A 17,297-nucleotide genomic window follows, 5' to 3' on the forward strand; every position below is an offset into this window, starting at 1 on the left:
ATGAGGTTAGCAACGTGTTTGACTGAATAGAGTGAAGAGGTGGTCGCGATGTTATCCCATCAAATCCATGACTATTAAGCTCATTTACAAATAGAAAATCGGAGCCGGGATTATGAAATACATTATCTAGATTCCTCGAGCCGACTAGCATATTCATGTACGGAGGAATAGATTTTTTGTGTAAGATGTACTTTTGTTTTAGTCACGGAGGTCTTGGTTCGTGAAGACCTACATAATTGTACACTTGCCGAAGCTTCACTTTCTGCAGAGGCACGAATGGCAGTGAAGCCGATGCGAGAGGGGGTAAAAGACAAGATACGATGACTATCAGAAGCTGTTGCGGATTGTGAAGAGAATCATCTCGAAGTGAGACAAGAAAGGTGATTCAAACAAAGAAGAGGAGGAGCCGACCGGAATGCGATGGTCACATCACGTGCTAGTTCACCTCCCTTGTCACACAGTCACAACACCATTTCTCATTTCCTATTTTCTTCCTGAACAATTCCGTATTCGACGACCTCGGCATGGCTCGAGGACGCGGCACATTTGGACTCACATCGTCTCGCGGTAGAGGCGGAGGCTCGTTTCGGTCGGGTTTTCGTGGTGGATGGCGCGGCCGTGGACGTGGCAGAGGTGGCAGCAATAAACCTGGTGAACCTGCCCCAATACGTGAGGACGATGGAACGCAGATGGCTGAGAGATTCGAAAGGATAACCTTGAATGATGAAGTTGACGAGAAGCTCGGTTTTTCCAGGATACAGGAAGGTGGAATGAAGGAAGGCTGGCTAGTCAATATGCATCCTGTATGTGTCCTACATCGTGTTATGGGATTTTCATTCATCTGTTTTGTCAAGACGCTGCTCAAAGATCCGGACTGGCCATCTGGAAAAGCTGCAGTTGATTACTATTTCATTCAAGACGATGGCGGGATGTTCAAGGCCACTTACGCGTACGAACCCTACTTCTGCATCGCGTGCAAGGTAAGCTCTTTGTATCAAGCGCAAACTGAATTTCACAAAAGCATAGACTGGAACCGAATCTACTATTGAAGAGTGGCTGAACAAGAAGTACGAAGGGCTCATCTGTCGAATCTCGCGCGAGCGCAAAGAGGACTTGAAGCTTCCTAATCATCTTATGGGTCATCACCGCCTCTACCTCCAGCTCTGTTTTCGAAATGTATCAGACCTTCTGACGGTCAGACGGGACCTCCTACCTCTCGCTTTGGAAAATAGCTCGAAACGCGACGCCGTCGATGCGTATGCAGAAGTTATCAGCGCAGCTGCAGGTGGAGCAAGCATGGGCGTCGAACTTGATGGGGAGTTGGAAGCGCTTGGAGGGAATGGGCCCAGGATGCGTGATATGGATCCTCGGGAGTGCATCATCGACATCAGGGAATATGATGTCCCCTACTACCTTCGCGTTGCTATCGACATCGACATTCGTGTCGGTTTGTGGTATGCCGTGACATTCACAGCGGGTCAGCCTGCTTTTCGTCATATCGCTGAGCGTGTCAAGCGCGCGGATCCTATCGTCATGGCCTATGACATAGAGACGACGAAGGCACCGCTCAAGTTCCCTGACCAGGCCATCGACCAAGTAATGATGATCTCTTATATGGTAGACGGCCAAGGATATCTGATCACGAATCGGGAGATCGTCAGTGAAGATATTGAAGACTTCGAGTACACTCCCAAAGAAGGATACGAGGGACCTTTTATAATATTCAACGAAGAGAATGAGGTATGTATATCGTCTTCGTATTTTCTTTGGGCTATCTTAAATTTGGAACTACAGGCCGCTACTATCAGTCGGTTCTTCTCTCATATCCAAGATGTGAAACCCACAGTCATGGCGACTTTCAACGGAGACTTTTTCGATTTTCCGTTTCTGGATGCGAGGGCTAAGGCCAATGGAGTCGACATGTTCCTTCAGACCGGTTTCGCCAAGGACAGTGAGGATGAGTATAAGAGTCGCACATGTGTGCATATGGATTGTTTCCGATGGGTGAAACGAGATTCATACCTTCCCCAAGGAAGTCAGGGCTTAAAAGCAGTGACCACAGCGAAGCTCGGATACAATCCTATAGAGTTGGACCCCGAACTGATGACTCCGTACGCGTTCTACTCCAGCTTTCAGAACATGTCTTGACAACACTTTTCTAGTTATGCTATGGAGCAGCCTCAAGTCTTAGCACAGTATTCAGTTTCCGATGCCGTTGCCACATATTATCTCTACATGAAATATGTCCACCCTTTCATCTTCTCTCTCTGTAACATCATTCCACTCTGCCCTGATGAGGTGTTGCGTAAAGGCACCGGGACTTTATGCGAGACCTTGCTAATGGTAGGCCCACGATCTTCCTTTCGCACTTTGTTTGACCTTTCTCGTTAGGTTGAAGCTTTTCGAGGCAAAATCATTATGCCGAACAGACACGAAGAGGCACATGGGCATATGTATGACGGCCACCTTCTAGCGTCTGAAACTTATGTCGGCGGGCACGTCGAAGCTTTGGAGGCTGGTGTCTTCCGTAGTGATATCGAGACCGATTTCAAGATTGGACCTGCAGCCGTACAACAGGTACTCAGTTTCTTTTGATGCATCATAGATTAGATGCTGACTAGCTTGAACAGTTAATTGATGAACTCGACGCGGCCCTAACTTTCTGCATTGTTGAAGAGTCTAAGTCGTCCATGGATGATGTTACAAACTACGAAGAAGTAAAGGCGGAGATACAAGCCGCCCTGGAAGTCATGAGGGACAATCCGAAGCGCACCGACAACCCACTCATATATCATCTGGACGTTGCGGCGATGTATCCTAACATCATGTTGTCAAATCGACTCCAGCCAGACTCCATGGTCGACGAATCTGTTTGCGCCGTCTGTGATTACAACAGACCAGGGAAGACATGCGACCGACGGTTGGAATGGGCGTGGAGAGGAGAGTTCTTTCCTGCTCATCGTGACGAATACAACATGATCAGGCATGCTCTGAACCAGGAAACCTTTCCGCCAAAACGTCCTGGGCAATCCTGAAAGACGTTTCTCTGATCTCTCTCCTGCAGAGCAAACAGCTTTGCTCCACAAGCGACTCGGTGACTACTCCCGCAAGGTCTATAAGAAGACCAAGGACACGAAGATCGAGAATCGCGAGGCCATCATTTGTCAGAGGGAGAATCCTTTCTACGTCGATACTGTGCGGAGGTTTCGTGACCGTCGTTACGAGTATAAAGGTCTTCACAAGACTTGGAAGAAGAACTTGGACTCAGCGGTCAGCGGCGGAAAGTCGATAGCCGAGGTTGACGAGGCAAAGAAGATGATTGTGCTATATGACTCCTTGCAGCTCGCTCATAAGTGCATTTTAAACTCGTTCTACGGATACGTCATGCGAAAGGGTGCCCGATGGCATTCGATGGAAATGGCCGGTATTACCTGTCTCACTGGTGCGACAATCATCCAGATGGCGCGTGCCTTAGTCGAACAGATTGGACGACCACTTGAGCTGGATACTGATGGAATTTGGTGTATGCTGCCCGGCGTGTTCCCAGAAAATTTCAAGTTCCAACTCTTGAACGGCAAAGCTATCGCCTTCTCCTACCCCTGTACTATGCTAAATCATCTCGTTCATGCGAAATTCACCAATCACCAGTACCACGATTTGGACCCTGAAACGGGCGAGTATAAGGTCCACAGCGAGAACTCGATCTTTTTCGAGCTCGATGGTCCTTACAAGGCCATGATCCTGCCATCGTCGAAGGAGGAAGACAAATTGTTGAAGAAACGTTACGCTGTTTTCAACGACGACGGTTCATTGGCCGAATTGAAAGGTTTTGAAGTGAAGCGGCGCGGAGAGCTCCAGTTGATCAAAATCTTTCAATCCAGATCTTCGAAAAGTTCCTACTCGGCACCACCACGCAAGAATGCTATACTGCGGTCGCGGAGGTGGCCGACCAATGGCTCGACGTCCTCTTCAGTAAAGCCGAGAGTCTTGACGATGAAGAACTGGTTGAACTCATTGCAGAGAATCGAAGCATGTCTAGGACACTTGCTGAATATGGTGGGCAGAAGTCGACGTCCATCAGTACTGCTCGTCGTCTTGCCGAATTCCTTGGCGATCAAATGGTGAAGGACAAGGGTCTTGCGTGCAAGTTTATTATCTCGGAGCGTCCAGTCGGAGCACCTGTCACGGAGCGTGCTGTTCCAGTCGCAATTTTTTCTGCGGAGGAAAGCGTCAAGAGAACCTACCTTCGCAAATGGCTCAAAGATAGTAGCTTGGTCAACTTTGATCTGCGATCTATCTTGGATTGGCAGTACTACATAGAGCGCCTGGGATCGGTGATCCAAAAACTCATAACGATACCGGCTGCTATGCAAAAGGTTCCAAATCCTGTTCCTCGTATACGTCACCCCGACTGGCTTCATAAACGAGTGGCGGTAGCAGGCGACAAGTTCAAACAAAACAAGCTCACAGACTTCTTCAAGCCTGCTACTGGAGAGGAATCACAACCTCCGCCGCCTCGGGACATTGAGGATATGGAGGGAGAAGAGACGCAAAACAAGCGTATTCGCATCGCCGTTGTCAACCGCAAAGTTCGGCCGAAGACACCAGAGCCTGAGGTTGAAGAAGAGACTCTTCCTGCGATACCTGATCCTTCCATCAATTATTCCGCTTGGATTAAGGCAATGCGTCCTCGCTGGAAGCAACGACAAGACATCCGATGGAATAATTCAGCGCCAGTAGTCGTGCCATCCATGTTTCGAGGCGTCAAAGTCAAAACGAGTCGCACTTGGGACGTATTACAAATCCGCCCGAGCAAGATTACTGGTCGATTTATTCTATGGTTGTCCGTTGATGGGGAGATCGTCTCAGCCCCCTTACGAATACCCAGAGAGATGTATATCCATCTCAGAAATCCCAAGGAGGACATCTTCCGGCCGGATTTCTATACCTTTGAGAAAGTCACTCGCAGTCTACCTCGTGAGCGTCCGTCAACGAATCTTTACCAATTGTCTGTTCGTGAAGATGTTTACAATGACATCCATGAGCACTTCATTGATCTTGCCAATGATCCTAACGTGGATGGAGTATTTGAAGAACAGGTAACGTACTTCGGTTCAAGTCAAGGCGCATTACTAACGTCTGTAAGGTCCCTCTCGTTGTTCGAGGGCTTCTCAAACTAGGAAGATCATGTACACTTGAAGATCCCAACATGACGTTGAACCGAGGTCAGACCGTTGGTTTCGACCTCCACCAACTCGATCGCGCAACTCAGTCGACCTCTGCTTCTCGCAAGTACCTACAAGGAGGGATAGGCGGAAAATACATATTCCTTTATCATGCGTGCTCTGCAACTGCCCCGCTGCATGTGTTTGCCACTTTCTCACCGACAGGTCCTATCAAGCTTCACATTGTTGATCCAGCAACACGTCGCCAACCCATACCCAAATTAGAGGCGACTTATGCCGATTTGAAGCGAAAAAGGCAGGAAAAGTATGGAACTTCTCCCTCTATAATTTACGAGGACGCTCGCGAATTTACTACGACATATCATTCCACCGACGCTACCGCCCTCAAAGCGATTTCCCGCGAGTTTGGCTTGATGGAAGACAAGTCATATACTGTTGTCATCTCCTCGAGCAAAGATCAGGCGTACTTCGACCGATTGCTTCCGAAGCTGTCCAAATTTCCTGTATTCTCAATGACCAAAGCTCGGGGACCTCATACACTGGATGTGTTTCCATGGCAAGCCCACGTCGCTCAGAAGATGCTAAATCGGTATCTTTCGCTTGGGACATGGCTTGATCGCATGATATCACTTGCGGATTACTACGATGTCCCCATCGGACACATTGAAGGCGATCAGCCTCTTCTTCTTTCCGATATTTCCTTCGCTCGCCGTCTCATCCAGAACGACATGGTACTCTGGTGGTCACCTGGAGAACAGCCCGACCTCGGCGGTATCGAGAATGACCAGAGACTATCAGAGGAGTTCCCAACCACGGAGTTCCAGTCACCCGGATGTTATTCTAATGTCTGTCTCGAAATCAGCGTTCGAAACCTGGCCGTCAATTCTGTCCTACATTCCGTTGTCATTAACGAGCTCGAGGGGACTGGTGGATCGACCGCCTTCGACTCGGTGTCCAAGACACTCGATGAGTACAAGAACGGTGAAGGACAGCGAGATCTCACCCTGGGCGAGTCGAATATTTCCGCACAAACGTTTAGCATTTTGAGGAACATGGTGAAGACTTGGCTTCTTGACAAAATCCATGGCGAGCTCGGAAGTCCGTCTGTAACCATTGACCATTTCTGGCGATGGATCAGCTCAAGCGCATCGCAGCTTTATGATCCTAACCTCCATCGCTTCGTCCATGGCCTTATGCGGAAGACATTTATCCAGTTATTGGCGGAATTTAAGCGCCTCGGATCGCATGTCATCTACGCTGATTTCAGCCGCCTACTTCTCTCCACCTCCAAGCCTCCTGGCACAGCCCATGCGTATGCAACATACATCAACACCGCCGTCACATCCCATGAACTCTTCGAGCATATCTACTTACAAACCGATAAGTTCTACGACTTTTTACTCTTCATGGACAACGCCAACATGGGAGGCATCGTGTGCGAAGATCCTCTCGCCCTTGAGCCCCCTGAAGAGCTGACACTGGAGAACCACTGGAATATCGCAGAGTTCCTTCCGCCGGCCATCCAGAAGGACTTTGGTGTCGCCATCCAATTTTTTGCGGTAGAGCTCTACAAGATTCGGCAGCGCACCAACGAAGCATCACGAGTACCTCTACGTGCGCTACGCAACGGTGCCCTGGATTCTAGTCAGCGGGATGTTACGAAAAAGAGCGAGATCGAGTCAACACAAGAGTTCATTTCCCGACGCCTGACCAGAAAACTCCTCAAACTGGTTGGAAGCGTACAAGAACGGCATAGGGAGGCCATGCTGAATGAAGAACTAACGAGTAGCTTCGATTTCCCGGTCCTCCCTGGCTCCTACCTTCATCTTTCCGACCCTGTCTTAGAATTTGTCAAGTTCACCTGTGCGGTGTTCGTGCTGGCCAAGGATTATCAAGTTGAGATCGGATTGTTGAAACGGAATCTACTCGATCTTATCGGGGTTCGTGAATTCGCAAACGATGCCATTTTTCGCAATCCCTGCGAGCCGCTTATCCTCTCCAACGTCCCTTGCAGGCACTGTGATGCCCTACGCGACTTCGATTTTTGTCGTGACCCAGACCTGCTTCCGAATAATCTCGACGTGTCGCAGAGGTGGATCTGCCTGAATTGCCATGGAGAATATGATCGACAAGCTATCGAGTTCACATTGATGAAGGTGTTATTCGATATGGAGAGGTCGTTTGCGCTGCAGGATTTGAGATGTTCAAAGTGCCGGCAGATACAGTCCGACAACGTATCCAAGTTTTGCCAGTGTTCAGGAGCGTATCAGTACACCCTGAACAAGGGAGATATGCGACGGAAACTTAAGACAATGGTCAATGTGGCGATTGTGCATAATCTAGGACGGCTGAAGGTTGGTTTTAACAGATTGTGATTTTATGTCTTCCTGACTTTTTTCGTCGTAGGAATGTGCCCAAAGCATGCTTCAGTCTTGGTAGCTGAATCAATATCGTTCCTTTCTGTACCACCAACCTGTATTTATTCACTGGATGTATCAAAAAGTAGTGTATTCTATTTCATTCTCTCCCATTCCGATTGACTGTTCGTGTTGGTCGCTTCCAAACATTCAAATCCTGACGATGAACATATTGTCAGGCCAGGAACTACGAGAAGCCACTAACGGGATGGAGGTCTTTTGCGGAATGAGACGTGTACTCCTTCATTCAAATGCTAGTCTCTCCCTAGCCAGACTTTTATAGAGCATCATAACCATCCATATGATTGCCGAAGTGTTCTACTGTTCAAACGTCTCAAAACGACGACAGGAGAATTTCCGTCCAATCACATCTGACGTAGATCTATAAAGACGGCAGAATCCTGAGTTTTTTTATTCGTGCCAGACTTGTGGAACGTTCTGATATATCCGCGATGCGTAGAAGTCCTGGAAGCAACAGGATACCGCTGCAAAAGAGCTTGCATGGCGGTCAACAAGAAAAAAAACACGTCGACAAGCTTCGGAGGAGGAAGATACATTTCAGAACTTCCTCGTCGATAGCGTCAAGCCCGGCCATGAGTGAAAAATAGTCTAGGATTTAATTCTTCCACATAACATATGAGATGCACTCTTGCACCTGGCCGGAAATTCGTCTAACAGTCGGGGTGAGAGCACTAACAACCGCTTCTACCAACAGAGAATGAGATGGGATCTGCAACATCAGTTATCAAGCAACTTTGAGTGAACGGATCCGGGTGGGCATAGATAACTTGGCTCCAAGATCCAAGGAGGTGAGAAAAGAATGTTTGTGCATTATGAAGTTCCTTGTAATACTTTCTGTCGTGAGTTCGCTCTCTGATGTAAGAAACCCAAGATGGCCCTTTTATTGTCCCTGTAAAGAATTGGCGCTCCACACCAGCAAAAGGCAACTTTTTAACTCACCTATTACGGTCCGGCGTCACCTTCAGCCCCAGAGTCTCCATCACCTCCATCCTGACCCTCCTCGCGTCCTCCAGCGTCGGCTTCTGATTGAGCTTGACCCGGCTGAGGGCGGTCCTCTGCGCCTCGATGATCTCTGCAAGTCTCGCCTTTCCTGCCGTCTTCTTCTGCTCCTTGAGGAACGCCGGGGATTTTCGTAGTTGAGCATTGGCGGGTAGCGGTGTCCGTATGGCGTCTAGTACACCAACGCGGAGCCGCATTCCCTCGTAACTGAGTTCTGAAGGCCTCATCCCCTTTGTGAGGTAGTTATCGAGTCCACCGTGCTACACTCCCTTCAATCATCCATATAGACTACCTGATAAGTGCAACACACCTTCTTTATTGTCTTCAACGCTCTCGTAGTGACCTTCAACTTGATAGACTGGTTTAGGGCATCAGAAAAGATACGCTTCGTTTGGACATTGGGAAGCCATGTCCTGCGTGACTTGTGCTTGGAGAAGGGAACGTTGTTGCCGTATTGCTTGGATTTTCCCTGGAAGATACCAAGCTGCGACCGCTTAAAAGGTTGCGATAGCACCGCGACTTTCAGTACAGAAAGAGTTGGTCGCATTGGCAACTCGCGAGAGGGAAGAACTGGGGTTAGGGTTTGTCGGCCGGCCCGCTCATTATGTCAGCTTACGCCCCGGCAGCACCTGCCGAAGTTACTTCGTCCAGACTCCAAACGATTTGGTCTCTGGGTTTGACTTTGCGTTCTGGCCGTGTGATATATTATCTACTTATTCATGACCACAAATCTCTTGGAATATCAGGTCTGGCATATCCTCCAACTCTCCACTCATCCTACTGACTGCGAGGATCAGTAGGAAAGAAGAATACGGGGAAGAAAAAATAGTCAGGTAGTCAGAGGAAGAAAGGTCTAGGAAGACGCCAGTGCAGGAGACTAGGAGGAGGCCCCCAAGGCCAAGTCCTGGGAAGAAGAATCATATTTTCTAGGCCTGCCAATGGGACACTTTCAAACCAAACAGGACCAGGGCAACAACAATCTACGTACGCTCGTCGCGTTCTATTCCCCAGTCTCGTGCCTGTGCAAGATCATAAACATTCCTTTGGATGTCGCATTAGTATAAGTTGAAGTCGACATGCTCTTTCATTATCGATATCCTCGGACCCTCGGAAACGGACAATTCTCCGTCTCCCTCTACTTAATACATACCTTTTCTCTTGCATCATCGACATAGAAACGTCATCTTTCGGCCGCCTCAGCGGAACTTGGTTTGGTTAAACGTCAAAGGTTGGATAGGAGTTGTTCCAGGGCGTCGAATCCGATTTCTCCCGGGCGGACGGCCCGAGGGCTCAAGTTGGTCCCGCGGAAGAATAATACTTAACGGCAAACCAAAGCTCATTGATTTGACGTTCAAAAAGGTTAACCGCGTTACGGAGATGGACCCTCTTCCACGAAATCTCACCAACAAGCTCCCCTGCTGAATTCTTTCTTGTATTTGGTCGGCTTCTACTCCACTCTTGCGTCTGCTTCTGACATTTCGTACCTGTGAAGCAATTCGACAAGTTATGTTCTTTACAATCGCCTCATCTGATCCATGGGTACTGAGGTCACATAACGGATGCATTGTTGATTCAGGAGGTGAGTGCTTTGTTTTTCGGTACCTGCGTTTGCGGATGCAGTAAATAGCGCACATCACCACGCAGAACTACACTTTCTTGGTGTTAGACATGGTGATTTTGAGCCACGGAATATAGCACAAACCGCGGCAGGGTTCAAGTTATTTGATTTTGGACAGTCGAAACTTCAGCATTGCCAACACCTTCCCAGGATCGGTCACTTTACTCAGGCAAAGCAACAGGATCACACCCTTCGGACTCTGACGCTTTATTGGTCTTACAGCCACCAAATGTAGGACGGTGTTTTCTTGAACACGACGCCTTACTTACTTGCCGATGTCGCTACAACCGATTTACTTCGAAATCCGAGAATATCAGACTCGAAGAACCAGAAAACTTGTCGTCGTTTGGAAGAAAGGGTGTCAAATAGAAGGCTATGACCTACCAGACTACGGTCGACTCATTTTATGACGACGGGAGGGGGCTTTAGAACAGGGCCCTGTTCAACGACCTCCACAAGATTTCCGAGATCAAAGGGACCATATGTTGTCTTTGACAGCTTGCAAAAAAGCGATCACGGGTGACATCGGTATTCATCTCCCACGAATCCCTATCTCTGGCGTGGTAATTCGGGTCTACCGCACAGGGTAGATGTGCGGCACCGACAGTGGTCGGCGGTGGATCCCAAAATAAGATACAGCAAGGTCCACATGATTGATCCCTCTCGACCGTTACTAGAAATGTAGTGAGCCTACTAGGGAGGCTAGGGAGCTGGAGTAGGCCAGAGTGAGTACAAGTAAAACAAATTTAGGAATTAGAGACCGGATATACCCTTTTTGAAAAGCGGGACCCCTCTGCGGGGTAAGGTGGAGAAACATTTGAACTCCGACACGTGGTGATGAGTCAGCAAGCCAGAGAGGATCTGGAACAACCCTCTCCCTCCGTTTGCTTGGAACAACCTCCCTCCGAGACCAATCTCTCCAAATTCTTACCCCATACCTCCACACTGTGGGGTAAGATGAACCCGCCTCCAGCACCCGAAAAAACGAACAAGAAGGTCTCTAGAGGTCCGGCATCTTTTTTCTCGCCACGCCCGTTTTTGACTTCCTTTACGTAGCTTGCAATACCTGTCGTCTCAAGCGGAAAAAGGTCTGTTTATCCCATACATGTGCCAGAAGAAGAGACCTAATACTTCAAAGTGTGACGGCCTAGATCCCTGTTTTTTCTGCAAAGAAACCAAGGTTGAATGCTCCTACTCGCGCGAGCCTCGTCGTCGAGGCCCACCATCTGGTTATCTACGCTATACAGAGACCCGAGTGACGCTGCTCGAGACTCTGCTCGGTCTTTGTATCCTCAAACTTCGGGGGACTGTGGCGTTCTCCGAATTATGCCTGCAGTCTGTGGAGATTCTTCGTACGGAGAGTAAGACATGTACCCAGGATGTGTGGGATGCCTACAAGGTCGTCTGGACCGGCACTGATGCCGCCAAGATCCTCGACGATCTGACCAATACGTTTGCCCCCTTTGCTCAGCGGACCGACCAGGAGACGTTTGCTAAGCCTTTGTTGCCGCCGCCAAATCCCAACTTGAAGGCGGGCGGTGGGCAACAACAGTCACCTTCGACACCATCACAGCCGACATTCTATCAAGCCAAGGCTAATGGACATTCGCATTCACCGTCTGTCATGCAGACGACGCCCTCACCGACAAGCGAGCAGCCTCATCTGTCTTATAGCTATTCCATGTCACGCGAGTCCTTTGAGCGTACACATACACCTCCACCACAGCTCAAGAAGTGTGATACGCCCGTATGGTCACGCGAAGACGTCGATTTTTCTTTTCCTTCTACATCTCCCACGACCTCCAGAGCACCGTTGCTGACATACCCATCCCCGATCTCAAATGCCTTTCCTGTGGCCACTCCTCCTGACGTAGAGATGACCACCGACCTAGACTACAAAGGGCTCACTGACGAGTCAAATCCAGCGTATACTGGCAGCTACTGGCGCTCCGCTAATTTTGAGGCAACATCACCGTCATCCAAACTTGATTTTCTCCCTCCAACCGAACAAGTCGATCTTCCTCCTGAACACATTCTCACCAATCTCATTGACGTCTACTATACACACGTACACCCCAGTTATCCCCTGCTACCTCCTCGACATCTTATCGAGCCAAAACTCACTGCACCTACGGTGCCGGAAGGCACAACATGCCTCATGCTTGCGTTGTGTGCCTATGCTGGTCGGCTGTCGCCGTCAAATCCGGCCCTGACAGTCTTCGGAGGTGACCCGAGCAAAATTGCCGCCGATTTGTGGTATGAGCAAGCACGTACCGCTATGAGCGCTCTCCTACGGAAAGGTAGCCGACTTGAGAGCGTGCAAACACTTCTACTCCTCGCTCTTCGAGATCATGGACGCGGGAGTGAGGGCCAAGCGTGGTTGCTCATAGGTCTCGCCGTGCGAATGGCACAGGAGCTCGAATTAAAACCTACATCGGAGGTTTGGGGAGTATGTCTTACCCTCGACCTCCTGCTGTCTTTGCAGCTCGGTCGACCTCCAGGAATCGTTGATGCTCTTCGTCCACCTCCTAGTATCGTGAAGGATTCAGGCGACCTATTTGTTCAGACCTCTTCACTGTGCCGAATTGTTTCTCGCATCAACTTGCATCTCTATCTTGGATTCGAATTCCCGGCAGGGAAGCCTATGGAAACGCTCAAGGCAGAGCTTGATCGGTGGCATCACGACCTTCCCGTCCAGTTTCGTATTTCCCTTGGTCATCAACCGGAGCGCAGGGTCTTGGAAATCAACATGTTCTACCAAGTAGCCATCATCCTGCTCTACCGGCCCTTGTAAGTCCTTATCCTTATCGTTCCTTCATCCCGTTCCTAACCAAAAATAGTTTCAAGGACAAAACAACCCATTCAACGTTCCTCGACGCTGCGTCGACATTCAATGTTCTTCTCGACAAACTCACGGTGGATCCTTCCTCTCTGGCGCAGTCAAATCCTGCGATGATCTACCTCATATTCACCACCGCGATTGCCCATCTCTCCGGGTATAAGCTATCCGTCCGGCCTACCCTCCGTCTGCAGACCCAACTGCACCTGATGAACTGTGCAGAGGCGCTGAAAACCATTGGAGAGACGTGGGAGCTTGCGAGGCGGTGTTGGCGAAGGCTGGACCGGCTCATGGACATCGAAGGGTTGAACCCGCAAAACTGAGGGCGACGGGAGCAAGCGGAAGCGAGACAAGGAGGAGGACCACCCGGCAAGGAATAATCCTGGGAAGAGGGAAGAACCAGGCTCGGTGTATACGTCGGATGGGCTGTACGCGCCTCCGGCTATGGTGGATTGGGGTAAGGACGGCGTGTCGCTCTCGCCGCTGTTCTTACCTGGGGATATATTCGACCCGAGTGCTAATATCTTCTCGTCCGGCTGGGCGCCGGACCCAGCGGGCTCGGGCACAATGGATGCCTTGAGTTGGGATGGAGAGTGGGACGAGAAATTTTGGGGGAAGAGTTTTGGGTTCGAGGGGATGACGGGGTAATCCTTTTTACTCTTCATTTTAAGGATATAATTATTGGTTTGGATTTATTATGTGTTGTGCCATTACTGTACTGTACTTGTTGTAGTTCTACGACTCGGCCTTTGACCGCTTTATCTTTTTTACGTTTACAGTTAATTACCACTCGTTTGCGTTTCCGGCTTGAAGATACCTACCTACCTACTCACTCCACTCACTTCTTAATAATCTTGTCCCCGGTTAGGTCTAATTATGTCTTCGTTTGGGCAGAAAAGGTTTGATAGCCGCGATGGCGTGGGTTTGTCAGGGAGTGAACATAGATGAACAAATGTGACGCAGCAGTTGACGGGCGGTCGTGAGCGTCCCATAAAGTCAGTACAACTGTTACGTAGATTGACGCAGAAGGCTGGGTGTTACACAGAACGCAGGCGCGAAACTAGATCATCTTCCCTCTGGTTAACGATGCAGTAAGTTTGGCATCGAGAGTTGAAACGCTGAAGATGCCACAGCTGAACACCGAGCATATATAGACAGAGGTAGATACATCTCATTGACGCAAAAACGAGCGCCCCAACCTTTCTGCATACACGAAAAAAGAAAAGAAAGAAAGAAAAGAAAAAAAGAAAAAAGAAAACTCATCTTGTAGTCGCAATTGAGGATGATCTGGACTAAAAGTGCTACATTTCCAATGTTGCGGTAGCCGCCATTATTGCCTGAAAATTGTAAGAATTAGAAATCATTTGAAAGGAGAAGCTCACCTGTCTCTCGTATTTCAACAGAAGAAAACACAATCAGATCACCACGAAGGCAATCCAAAAATCCAAAAATTATCAAGACGTCGAAATCTGGATCTTCGGACATCAAAATATCCTCCCCAAAAACGTCCAAACCCTAGGAAAGATATCCACAGATCAGCCACGTTGATCCCCGAATATCTGGTATCCACTCTCGAGTTTATGCAACGTCCCTCTTCAACGACGTCGCACCAACCACACCGTTCGGTCACTTTCGCTTCAGCGTCGGATACCTCACAGCCGATAGCAACCGCAAGGTATCCAACTACCCTCCCTCTGTCCCGTACCATCCATCTACCGCGGTGCCCATACATGAACGAGTATATGACAATACCACAGAACCCAACAAACAAGGATACCAGGATAACCAACCAGATATCCTCAGTACTTCTCGCGAGTAGGACCGCTCTTTAGCCTCGATCCTGCCTCGCCCTCACCTACTCCGTCTTCCTGTATGTTACCTAGACTGCACCCTTCAAAGTTCTGAGGGAGCGTAGTCAAACATCTCACCAAGAGCATCCCCTGACACATCCCGAACACAACCAAGCAGCACCACGATTACAACGCCGCAACCCTCGTCAGCGCTCCGTGGACTGTCCAATGACACTCGAGCACAAAACTCTATTGAAACATCCCGTAGGAGTAACAATTATCAATGAAAACAACAGAGCACAACAGAGGGCCAACGAACGCCGCGACCACAGGAGCCTGATGTTTCTAAAGATGCACCGACAGGTTGCCAGTTTTGGGTCAAGGATAGTTAGCTTTCTCCTCTCAGATACAAAGAAAGGCCTTGACAAGTCTCGGTGAGGAAGAGCAGAACAAGCAAGGGATCGAAGCAGGCTCAAGAGACTATGTCTTCGCAGTCTCGGCCGAATAACGGAAGCATCCTGGTCCATACATCTGCCTAGCACACGAATCCTGGGATCATCATTCCTCGTTCACAAGCCACCACGTCCGGACAGAAAGCAAAAGAGAGGAAAGTGGCTTACTACAGCATAGCCAAAAACGTCGTATCCGCCTTCCTGTAGTAGAAGGACAGAAAACCAAAGAGGGCGGACGAAGGTAATCGAGGCGTAGACAGATCCGCCATCCCTAAAGATAAGATACCTCCCCCAGAGCTACCAGCATCGCGCCGTGCTAAAGCGTATCACCTACGAAAGCCGCTTCCGCGTGTTTAGCCCAGCAGCCTCGCTTTCCTGTATGTTCCTCTTGAAGATCTCTTTGCAGAAGAACTCGGTCCAGAATTGCCAATGTAACCATGCCGCCGTAGGCCATGTGGATTTCGATGCGCACGCCGACGCTTCTGAGCCTCTCCTATGGTGTCCCTGCATAGTCATAACCAACAGAGAACACCACAGTGACTCACGGCGATCGAGGGAAACTAATCCACAAGAAACATCACCGGGATTTGGACTTGCCCTCCTAACGAGAACAGACCAGCGGAAAAGAAGGTCGCCAGAGACCTGTGCGGATACTTGATCCTCTTAAGGGAATGAAACTGTCATGAAGCCAGGGCAGTGACGAAGTGGTGCACCAGCAACAAATAAATGTCACTGGTGTGGAAGAATCGCGAGTCGTGGAGTAACAATGCGGCGAAGAAGATCTTGAAGACCAGTACGGATGCCCAGCGATTATCTCAAATGCTCGCATGGTAGATCTCTATAGCTGTGTGGAACCCACTCGACTCTCTCTGTGTCATTCAGGGAGGTCCCGCGACGCTTCTCTGGTGCTCCAACTACGCCGTCTTCTGCACTTGAAAGTTAATCTACGCATTTCCGGCATTGCACTCCCTCTTCACATGCATGGCGTCAGACCCCAAATGAAGAAGGGCATTCTTGTACGCAAGTGGTCTTGCTACGCTATGCAGTGAATCGGGATCCCGAGGCAACACAGGCGAGATTCGGTGCGTAGAAGTGGCAAAGAAGACTGGCGAGTGAATGAGCACTTTCCGGAGATGCGATAAGAATGCACAAAGATGAGTGTCATTGTTAGGCAAGAATGCCTGAAGAAACCCGCGAACACCCAAGACAACCAACACGACGCATTCAGCACTTTACACCCCAACGTCACGCCCTCTTGGTCGTTACTCTTGTAACCATCGGCAACAGAAATATGTGTTTCTCAAGCGAAAACGCGGTCAAATGGCAGACTGAGAAGACTTAGGGTTAGACAACATTCACGATGAATGTCTGTGGCTTGGGCGACAGGACACAAGCATAGAGCGAGCCAGCGCAAAGAGAAAAGGGACCCGAAGCGCGAAAGGTCGAGAAAGACGAGAAAGCTGGACACGCCGGTTAGAGACTTGGGTATGTAGGATGGTGGCTGTTAGCGTTCGGGGGAAAAAACGAATAATACGCTCACGTGACTTGCCGACGGCAACATTTCCCTTAATTTAATCTGACCAAACTTGAACCAAGAATTCGCAGAGATGAATGATAATGCTACTGAGAATAAAGTGTTTCTAACAGATACACATAGGTAGGAATGCAGGAACAACTTTTGTAGGCAGACGCAGAAGACGGTAAACAAACAATTTGACATAGTTTGCCACGCGCATGTAGGTCATCGCACCAGCTGGACTTTTAGGAGACCCGGCGGTCCGACATCACCGCCTTCTCCCCTGTTCTGAATTCACTTCATCTACAACGCTCAAGGCAAATGATCAGCTGTGAATGACGCCAAGGCTTCAACGATCCACTGAGATTTTGAAGACTGGATTTAAATGATACGGAAGAAAACGTCCCCGATCCGAACAGGAAGGTAGCAAAGTTTGGAGCCCAGTCCCTCATGATCCTT

The 17,297-nt window shown here is 49.3% G+C and overlaps 3 protein-coding genes across 3 annotated transcripts; 2 read left to right on the plus strand and 1 right to left on the minus strand.

Annotated features, from left to right (window-relative positions):
• Window positions 1-496: 496 nt before the first annotated feature.
• Window positions 497-7,625, plus strand: EV420DRAFT_1722922 (uncharacterized protein; the record flags this gene model as incomplete). The annotated part of the gene is made up of 11 exons (XM_060479785.1): window positions 497-803; window positions 855-980; window positions 1,027-1,740; window positions 1,795-2,111; window positions 2,163-2,343; window positions 2,392-2,577; window positions 2,631-3,018; window positions 3,065-3,834; window positions 3,882-5,099; window positions 5,147-7,540; window positions 7,593-7,625. Exons 1-11 carry the CDS (start codon window positions 525-527, stop codon window positions 7,623-7,625), a joined length of 6,606 nt encoding a protein of 2,201 aa, XP_060325062.1. The 5' UTR covers window positions 497-524.
• Window positions 7,626-8,559: 934 nt separating this feature from the next.
• Window positions 8,560-9,170, minus strand: EV420DRAFT_1648971 (50S ribosomal protein L24; the record flags this gene model as incomplete). The annotated part of the gene is made up of 2 exons (XM_060478233.1): window positions 8,560-8,883; window positions 8,934-9,170. The coding sequence occupies 2 exons, from the start codon at window positions 9,168-9,170 to the stop codon at window positions 8,560-8,562; spliced, it is 561 nt and encodes a 186-aa protein (XP_060325063.1).
• Window positions 9,171-11,097: 1,927 nt separating this feature from the next.
• Window positions 11,098-13,728, plus strand: EV420DRAFT_1751901 (uncharacterized protein; the record flags this gene model as incomplete). Its single annotated transcript, XM_060480384.1, has 5 exons — window positions 11,098-11,247; window positions 11,298-11,329; window positions 11,380-13,031; window positions 13,082-13,384; window positions 13,416-13,728. The coding sequence occupies exons 1-5, from the start codon at window positions 11,199-11,201 to the stop codon at window positions 13,726-13,728; spliced, it is 2,349 nt and encodes a 782-aa protein (XP_060325064.1). The 5' UTR covers window positions 11,098-11,198.
• Between the last annotated feature and the right edge of the window lie 3,569 nt (window positions 13,729-17,297).

This window comes from Desarmillaria tabescens (genome assembly GCF_030435595.1).
Source record: "Desarmillaria tabescens strain CCBAS 213 chromosome Unknown EV420scaffold_55, whole genome shotgun sequence".
In the NCBI taxonomy this organism is placed as follows: domain Eukaryota; kingdom Fungi; phylum Basidiomycota; class Agaricomycetes; order Agaricales; family Physalacriaceae; genus Desarmillaria; species Desarmillaria tabescens.